Genomic DNA, 10,402 nt, shown 5'->3' on the forward strand with positions numbered 1-10,402 from the left:
GGTTAACATGAGACAGCAGATCGGCGTAGCCTAAATTATTAACAATAAAAAAAACGTAAAATAGCGGTTATCAGTTTTCAAAACTGCACATACCTTTGTTTGCTTTGCACATCATTGTAACATTATCCATACGACTTATTCAGCTATTTGTAAGTTAGTTTTCGTAACTGAGCCGATTGGATAATCTCTGACAAAACTACTTTTATCATTTTATTTTTAAAAAATTCATCTGAATTTAACATTTTATTTACAAAATAAATGATCTATGATCTGTCAAGGCCAAACCAACCTCAACATTGGCATGCGATCGCACCTATTGTTTTATGTAATATACGTTACAATTGTACATTCCATATTTCCACCCCAATACAACTTTATTTTATAACTTTATTCCTAAAATGTAAACATGATTTAAAATATGGAATTTTTAATATACATGAATAAAACGATTGCTAATTTATTGGCTTTAATATCAATTCTTCGAACACCTCTCGGTTCTCTATACTTAGCTCTCATGATTTTAAATCAATTTCGCATTTGCTCTGACAAAACACTCTGTCCTCATATGTATAGCCTATATAGATATCATTGCATCGCTTATAGCCTGATTAGTTCTACCTTGCATTCAGAACGAGTAAAGTTTCTGTTGTAAACGTCTGCAATGAAAATGTTGTGTATTTAGCTTTTTTATACGGTGTCACTCGCTCTATCCAACATTTTTTCTTTTCAAAATTATAGTGCCTACTGTGCAGCTAGGTTCTTTTGTATTGGTAGACATCTTTTGTCTTTTAGATTGGTTAAAGCTGGTTCAAAATAAAAGCAAATTACATCGACCTGAAACTCACACAATTGACGCAAGGTGTGTGATAAGGCAATAAAAGCACAAAGACAAAGGAGATATTCGCAAGTTAACGTTTTTGTTGGACCGTTGTTCCACCTTGCTTTTGGATACTTTTCTGTAGATGTATTATTTATATACAAAGTAAATAGAAATCAAAACTCTGAATAAAGTCGAAATTAGTTCAAAACTATACTTTTCAGGCTAAATTAAATCAAATGAATTTATGAGGTCAAATTGTATAAGAAATAACTTTCTGTATAAATTTTTCAAGGTTTATGTTGCATTTTTATTATATAAACTTTCAGCTGTATTGTGAACTTTTTAACTTTTAAACTGCCATGCGGCAATTAAATCCAACAGAGTTTAGAGCAAAGAATTAACGTGACGCCCTTTATGGAAATGCAAAAGAATAATGCTTCACGATACCTACACTTATAATTTCACCACATTAGTTATTATTATTTCACCAATTAGTTTCATCATATACTTATACAAATTATTTCATAAACCACAAACAACATCTACGTTCATCAATGAATTGTTAAAACTTAGAAAATTTTAAAAGTAGCAAACTTCAAGTTGTGACGACCTGCAGTCTCACTGTTGGAACATATGCTGCGTCCTTGTTGTGTTTTCTTTACGAAGAAATTCAAAGTGTTCTTAGTTTATTGTTTCACTGAGTGACATTTTTTGGTCTATTCATATTTCTCGTCGAACACTCCCAAGTTATTGCAGTTGTGAGTTTAGCACGTTGCCAACTAATTTGTTGTTTTACTCAATAAACACGTATTGTTAACGAAAAACTACAATATCTATATTTATGCTTTTACTGTACCTATACATAAATGTTAGCCAACATTGTGTGACTACGCTTGCTTTATTTAGAAACACATATATGTATGTATACGTTCTATATGCAACGGACAGCAAGATTGTGGGCGCGTTTTTGTAAAAAATTTCAAAAAGCGATTTTTAAATCTCAAGAAACAATCTGGAGACGTCTGAGCTCTAAGGCTTACAGTCTAAGTCAAAGCAAGTTGGCCACCATTGACAAATAGCAAAGATTTGTTGAAAGAGATTCATTGACTGGTGTGGACTTAAAAGTTTAGTAATGATCATTTTCATTGAAAATCTTTGAAACACGATACCCCCCATCCTAATAAATTTTACCAAAATCTATTCAGCCGGTATATGATAATCATGTTTCATTTAAAACAAAATAACACATCGCTCAACATGAAAACTCCACTGATTCTCTATGACACAGATACAAGCAGCTTTTCCTTGAGTTTCTATTTAAAACAGAGACGGGTAGACTGTAGAGAAATAAAGACAAATTTCAGGTGACTAGTCCAGATCCAATGAGTAAACAACGCGGAGATAACTTAGCGGGAAATTTTGCATGACAAAAGCTTTGCCGAAAGCAAGCAAACAGCGAGACTGCAGAGCCGTCACTATTGTACTTTTCAAGTCAAGGAAATCTGTTATTTGCGAAAATCTCATTTTAAAGCAAAACCGGCTGTAAATCTATTGTTCGTTACTTATTCTAAATGAGGATAAACGATCTTCTCCAAGTGAAACAAAGACCAGGATAGCTTTTATTTAAAGACAATACAAATTTCACAATTATCACAAAATATATGAAATATCCGCGTCCAAATTTCAGCAAGTTTCTTAATGAAATGGAATAAGTTTTGCTTTTGGATTCCACAGTGACCTATTAACTATACGGCATCACTAGATCTTTGAGTAACCTTAAAATTTTAAATATTGATTTTTATTGTTGTAAAATTTTTTGCATCATCATGAAAGTATTGGACGATGATTATATGAAGGTAACTATAAGCGTGAAATAATCTCGTGAAAGGTAAAAAATAGCTTTATTAAACAAATTCTAATTGAAGTTAATTGTTTTATAAATATAGAATTTTCACAAAATAGCAAAAGAGATAGCAAATGTGTTTGCAAAAAGTGCCGAATGAGCTGAGTATATCTGGAAATATTTGAAACTTTATTGAAATGTTTCAAGACACATAGTTAACGTGATTTTCCTTGAAGATCAGTCTTTTCCCAAAATTTTTCAAGTTTAAAGATTTCATTCATTGATGTAGGTATGGCTTGTATAGGTTATGAAATAATTTGTACGTGACGTACGTACGTACGTACGAGACGACGCAATTGTTTTCGTTAACAAATTATATCGATCAGACGATTTGACTTTTTTCAGAAACATGAATTTTTCTTCAAAACTTTAAGAGCTTAAAGTGAAGAATTACATTTAACAAAGGAATTTGAAGGAATTTTAACTAAACCTGTAATTTTTTATAATTCTTGATTACTGTCATTACAATTACTTCAAATTATTATTTTTTAAGCAAAATTCCCGCAAAGAGAGTTTTCCAGATTACAAAATTTTAATAAAGTGATTTCGATAATTGTGCTGACTGCTTTTGATAAATCACAATGATGAAAATACTGTTTAACATTGCGCAGGCTTGTGTTTTACCATCACTAAAAGGGAATACTTATCTCTTTGTCATTATAGCAAAACAGTGTTAGTCCAATAAAACATGGGCATTGTTTTACAACATTTCAATTGCCCATTTATTTTTATGGCGTTTTTATGTGTTTGAGTGTCAATTTGCTTTGGTATCAAAACACAACGTTGATTTCACTCATCCCGTTGTCTCAAAATAATAATTCATTTCCTGCAACACAACAAGAAGTGTCTTTTCCCGGTAGTTTTTTTATTTTCATGCTTACACCTATAATATTTGTAAAATTAAATTACCATAAAATACTGTAATATCGTTTTTAGTAGAATGAATATAAAATGATCATGTGAGCACTGCGTCATGAAGTGTTGTTGGGAGGTTATCAATTTTCACTACACATTGCTTGTACGCGTAAATACTGTAGAATTATATTTGCCCTGGATCTCTAATGACAATTTAAACAATAAAGATGTTCGTAAAACCAAAATTTTCAATGTTCTAAATTGAATTGAACGACCAATTACTAATGTTTATAACCTACTTTCACGCGAGTTTGAATTCAAGTGAGACTTTTTATGTGTTATGAAATAAATGTTTTGATATAGTTTTATTTTTTTCGAGTTTTCGAGCTGTAAGGCATATGTACTAAGTATGGTCTTGGAGTCTGCTTCCCTAATAGATTTCAACCACAATTCCATAACCATAACTTCTAACCTAGCGCTATTTGTGACGCAACCACATTCAAAGCCCAAACTCGCAAACTCAACACTTTGTAACTGCAAACACACATTGGTGGTTGAAATATATTTTGGCAAATGGAAATTATTTTATGGTATATTTGAAAGAATTTGAAAAAAACTTGTGTGTATGTCTTTGTTGTTATCCTCAAATATTGTAAGAGAATATTCACACTAATCACAATGTTTGGGAGTTGAACTGTGTTTTGCTAGCGTTCGTGTCTTGCTTGATATTTATTTGTACCCTCTAAAGAGAGCGTAAATGTCCGCCCAAGCACCTGGCTTGCGCTGATTGCTACAATTTCGAGTGACTATGATACGTCAGGGTGAGACAGAGACGATAGAAGGAGGGTACAAAGGTCGGTCGTGGTTTTGAACCTTTGTCATTCCCTTTTTATGCTTACGCAAGTGCCGTGTTAATATTCAAGACTTTGACAGCAACCAGTGGAGCTTTTGTCTGGTTGTGGCGGCCAACCGTTAACTAGCAAGAGCCTCGTACAATGGGCCGACCTAATTTCGTTACAGATGTACCGTACAAGAACTTAGCGGTGGAAATACTTTTATGAAAAATATCTTCTATTTGTGCATTCATTTTCCATTGCTCAAAAACTCAGAGTCGATTTACAACATTGAAGTTGAACTTTTAACATATAAGTGTAACATGTAATGTAGGTTATTTTGAAACAGTGGTAAAAACAACTTTGTGTTTTGTTGTTGAAGCAGGCTTATAACGAAAAACACACGCAATAAAAATAAATAGCAATGGAAATATTTTGAAAAAATTGGATATCGTTTTTGAAGTAACATCGTCTTGGCCTTTCGATGATAATACAGCAGTTTGCTCTTTTGTTGCAATATAAAATGTAAACAAGCATATTGATAAACGCGCCAAAAACTGCATATTAGGCTTTATATGAAAGCAATCAATACAAATTTGGTAGCTCATTTCAATTTTTGCTCAAGAAAAGACAAGTCGTTGATTTTCCGAGTTCGCCAGTTTCGACTTTGCATGCGTTTGCGGCACTAGGACAGTAGTTACCATAGTGGCTTAAATCTATTGAGAAAGCAGACTTCAAGATTATAATGGCTTAGTACAATGCTTTATAGCTGGAAAACGACAGGGGAGAAATTTAGGTATTATTTCGGAAATGTTATTTACATAATACATAAAAAGTCTAACAATCAAACTTAAAATCAAACTCGGAGAAGGTTAAAAGATTCATGAATGATCGTTCAATGGCATTTTTAAATTTAAAAATTTTAGTTTACAAACATTTGCATTTTTGAAATTCTAATCAAAGATTCAGATTTTCGTTCAAAAAACAATATCACTTTGCATTAAGGAAATTTAATTTTTCAATATTTATACGTGTTATCATAAAAATTTCAAATTGTCGAGAAAAAAAAACTTCTTTTTGGCTGCAGAAAATGAAATAAGATTTTGAAATAGTGAGTGAAGGCAACGTCGTGTTTTGAAATCAACTCTTGTGTTAGAACAAGACCACAAATAACACAGCAAATAAAATGGCGATTGAATGTTATAAAACGATGCATATCATTGTAATTATAACACTCTCTTGTATAATAACAAAGAGATAAGCATTCTCTTTTTGTGATTGCATATAAAACACAAACAGGCACAGTATAAAACAGCATTTTCATCATTGTGATTTATCAAAAGCAGTCATTACAAGATCGGAAATCACTTTAATAAAAATGTTTGTAACAGGAAAATTCTTTTTGGGGGGAATTTTTTTTTTTAATTAATAACTTGAAGTGATTATAATGAAAGCAATCAATTATAAAAGATCAAGTTTTTTTTCAAAATAATCCATTAAAATTCCGTTATTAAAAACTTCTTTTTTAAAGTTGCTAAGTTTTGAAGAACGAAATTGTGTTTCTAAAATCAGTCAAATTATTCTATTTATATAGCCTAGTAACGAAATTATTTACAACATACTTGTCTACATTAGGTCTGGTCATTGAGCAACTTTATAAGGCATAACGCCGTCCGCGAGATGTCGGCTTAGAGCCCATGATCAAGTGGATTTGATAATAACGCTGTGGCTGGGAAGCGACTGAATCTGTGCAGAACAGGCTACACGTTTATTCTTTTCTCGATTTCTTCGCTGATTTATTTCAAAACCAGGAGCACGTTGAGCAAGATGTGATGACCTTGTATTTGCAAGGAACTTTTCTTCCATCAAAGACAATTCATTCTGCAAACGTTGGTCAACGTTGCGGCCTGTGTGCCACTGAAAAAAATTGCTGACTGCGTTTGTTGATGAACTTGCACAGGATTTTTGAACGTTGGGTGTACTGTTGTTTGCATCGTTCCTCGGTTCTTTGGAACGATGATTGCATGATGCAGAAGAATTAAACGCGGGAGATATCTGATAAAAATAAATTAGTTTGTAAATTTCTATGATACTTTTTAAATTTTGTATAATCTAGTATAGGAATGTAACAGATCGACGACGAATCGGATTATGACACGTCAATACAAAACATTTGAGGTCAACGAAAAAACACTAAGGCCAGAGTAGATGGAAACATTTTAACTGCAGTGCCAGTATTTTTATGCAAAATGCCACTCACAGGTTGAGGGTAACGTCCATCCATTTCCAAGATTCTGCTCTCTGCGAAATGCTTCAATGCTTGATAACAATCAATGAATCGAAATTGGGTTGTGAAATGAATTCCACAAAAATGGTTCAAATAGCACAAACCAATAAAGTAATTACTTAGATATTGCACAGGCTTAAGTTAAAAAATATATAAAACAAATAAAAACTAAATTGGAAAGCTTGTTGTGTAGCAATGTATAATAAACTGTTAAAGAAATAGGTGCTGTTTGAAAAATTCTAAATTATGTTCTAGTAGAGTAACAGCAACTTATGGTTTTGCTTCGCCACTTGAATCCAAACCTTGGTTTTATTTGGAAATTAAACATATTTATTGTTTGGTCTCTTATATTATAACCCAACCTGAATACATCGGCATCACAGCAGCGCGACTTCATTGCTACATAACTATATTCGTAAAACTAAGATGACAACCCGTTACATATGTTGCATGACTGTCATATGTATAAAGATCTATAATTATATCGTTATACGTTACAAGGACATTTATAGTCACATGATACAGTATTATATGTTGAAGGCGGTTGAAGAGATCTATAAAGAATTTGTTCAAAAAAGAGTGAAAATTAAACCAAACTAATAAACTCTACCAGTATATAGAACTAAGCAAAATACTGGTTGCTGCGTGTGATCCGCTAACTTACAAAGACCGAAAACGCTTAGGTGGTCGCTTTGATATTTACTGCAAATAGTTTCACTTGAAATAAAAAAGCACATCAGCTAATAGCTTAATTTATTAGTAGTAGAAGAAACGTGGAAAATGGCTGTTGCCAGCTTCTAAAGTTGCACAAATGTTTCTTTTCTTTGCACATCATTGTAAAATTATCTACACGACTTGTTCAACTACATGTATTTGTAGTTTTCGTAACTGATGCGATAGCATAATCTCTGACAAAACTACTTTCATCATTTTATCTTTATACATAACTGCACTTAACAGTTTATGTTAAAAGATATTGCATGTGACCAATAATCCACCAACGCCAAACTAAACTCAACGTGGCAGGCAATATCATCAATTGTTTTTATTTAATACGTAGCAATTATCATTCCATATTTTCGCCTCAGTACAACCTTATGTTTCAACCCTGTTTCTTGCGATTTGAAATTTGCAAATCAAACGGTTGCTAACTTCGTGGCTTTAATATAATTCTTTTAAAAAACACCAGTTTTCATGATTTTGCTCTGATGATTTTAGATCAATTTCGCACTCGCTCTGACATTACGCTCTGTCACCACATATGTAGCCCACAGCAAATTGTTGCATGGTCTAGCGTAGTTAGTTCTACCTTGTATTCAAAACAGGTAAAGTTACTGTTCGAATAGTCTTCAATCAAAATGTTGGCTTCTTTTATAGACCGAGCCTTTTAATTTGGTGCTACTCGATCTACCCGACATTTTTTTCTTTTTTCTTCTCACCAATATTGCGCCTACTGTGCAAGTCCTTTTGTATTTGTAGAGTTCTTCTGTCTTTCATATTTGTTAAAGCTGGTTCAAACTCAATGCGAATTAAAACGACCTGAAACTCACGCAATTAATTGGCCCTAGATACGTGATAAGGTAATAATAGCACGAAGACGAAGGAGACATTGGTTAATTAACGTTTTTGTTCGGTCATGTGGTTCCATTGGACCATCAGTTTGACCATACTCTTTAAGATTCTTTATGACCATACAGACCATACTCTTTAAAACTTTTTATGACCATATAGACCAGGGGTGGCCAAACTGCGGCTCTCGAGCCGCATGCGGCTCTTTGAGCCTTTGATTGCGGCTCTTTAATGAATTAACATTGTTGAATTAGACATGCATTTTCCCGGTCTAGACGAGTTGTTTGATCAGATTATGAAACAATGCGTTCTATCACACGTAGTAGCAATGGACTCATCGTTAGTAATAATCAGATTACACTCCAAAAAGTACATTATTGTACAGAAGTGTGCTAACTTGTACACTGTAGTTAAGTAAACTGTCAGATTGAAGCTGTACGTCAGGGCTGACCTAGTTTTAAGTCTTGGTTACGGTTATACTAATAATTGTAAATTGCAAAAAGAGTTGGTGAAGCCCGGGTGGAGACTCATAGTATCACCACGCAGCACTAATGTTTATCAATATAGCTGCACTTCGTTGTAAGTGAATAAATTCGTGTTTTTTATTGTTTTGTGTTGTGGCTCTTTTAAAACTAGAATTTGTTATATGCGGCTCGAGCATGAAGCAGGTCTGGCCACCCCTGATATAGACCATATTCTTTAAGACCATTCTCTTTATGAGATCACAAGAACTGTCTATATCGAAATAGTTTGTAAGAAGTTTCTTTAAAAACCAACTATTCAAACTTTTTGGTGTAACTTATTCTATTTTCATTCGACTTTCAGCTTATGTGAAATTTTTTAATTTTGAACTACCAGAGGATAATTAACTTCATCAAGGTTCATAGCAATGAATCCATGTCATGTACGTTAAGCGAAGGGAAATGGATAACGCTTCGCCATGCTTATACAAATTATTTCTCTCAAGCTATTTACTCACAAGCACCATCACCATAGATAAAAGAAATTTTTAAACTTAGAAAGTTTTTAGCAAAAGCCATAACTTCTACTATAAGTTTAAGTTAAGTGAACCTTTATGGTAACGTTCAATTCAAGTACCCAGCACAACTGATGCCTTTTGCAAATTAATTTGTTACATCTTTTGCTCTTGTGTGAGTATTCTATTTATAAAAAAACCTCACTAAAATTTTAGTTTATAAAGATATTTTGTTTAGCATTTTTCTGATTATTAAATACTTATAAATATTATAGCATTGACTTTTAGTTGCATAATCAGAAAAAAATTAGTTTAAGACAAAGTCAAGATTTTAAATTTTAAGGTTAGTCAAAAAATATTCATATCTTATGATGTTGTTAGGTAACAGTGGACTTCATAAAAGTAATTTATTTCATTTCGTATTTAAGTTTGCTCAAGTGTGGAGACGGATTTTTCATACATATTGCGATATTTGTGAATTTTTGTTTGTAATCAAGAATAACGTTCAAATACTTCTCCGAATAACGAGCAATACGTTCACAGCCGGTTGTTTTAAAGTAAGATCTTCACAAATAACAGATTTCCTTGACTTGCAACGTACAATAGTGACGACCTGCAGGCTCGCTCTTGGAACATCGAGTGCTTCCTCCAAACCTCACCATATGTCGTGCAAATTTTCCCGCTGCGCTATCTCCGCGTTATTTGCTCATAGACACATGATTTGTTACCTGCTGTTTTTCTTTATGTGCTCGTCTGTATTTTTTAGCAACTCGTAAGCATCAAGCTGCTTGTATCTGCTGTGTAGTTTTAGCGATGAGATATGTATTACAACATTTCAATTGCTTTTTGCGTTTAATTCTTCTTTCTGTAATTTAATTTTTTGCTTTGTATACCTACAGTACGTTGTTCTCATTACTCGAAGTTGCCTTAACTTACACAGTTTCTCTTACAATGCCATTTTATAAGTATCTCTGACTTTTTTATGTGATTTTGATTTTAAACGAAACTTTCCATGTTTTACATTAATTCTATTCTTTCTTTTACTTAAGTGTTAATATTGTTCTGTCAAGCACTTAGATATGAGTTGAGACAGGCATCACATTGAATTCCGATTTGTTTCAAATATATATGCCACGTAGATCAACACAAACCAAATCCG

At 32.9% G+C, this 10,402-nt stretch overlaps 1 protein-coding gene across 1 annotated transcript; it reads right to left on the reverse strand.

The window, feature by feature from the left end:
• Positions 1-5,151: 5,151 nt before the first annotated feature.
• Positions 5,152-6,887, reverse strand: LOC143460374 (uncharacterized). Its single transcript, XM_076957856.1, has 2 exons — positions 6,672-6,887; positions 5,152-6,466 (listed from the first exon to the last, which is right to left on the reverse strand). The coding sequence occupies exons 1-2, from the start codon at positions 6,693-6,695 to the stop codon at positions 6,113-6,115; spliced, it is 378 nt and encodes a 125-aa protein (XP_076813971.1). The 5' UTR covers positions 6,696-6,887; the 3' UTR covers positions 5,152-6,112.
• Between the last annotated feature and the right edge of the window lie 3,515 nt (positions 6,888-10,402).

The sequence above is a fragment of the Clavelina lepadiformis genome, chromosome 5 (assembly GCF_947623445.1).
Source record: "Clavelina lepadiformis chromosome 5, kaClaLepa1.1, whole genome shotgun sequence".
In the NCBI taxonomy this organism is placed as follows: Eukaryota; Metazoa; Chordata; class Ascidiacea; order Aplousobranchia; family Clavelinidae; genus Clavelina; species Clavelina lepadiformis.

Coding starts and splice junctions, on each gene's coding strand:
- LOC143460374 (XM_076957856.1), bottom strand. CDS start 6,695: ATGGATGGACGTTACCCTCAACCT. Junction 6,467..6,671: donor ATGGACGTTACCCTCAACCT/GTGAGTGGCATT, acceptor TATTTTTATCAG/ATATCTCCCGCGTTTAATTC.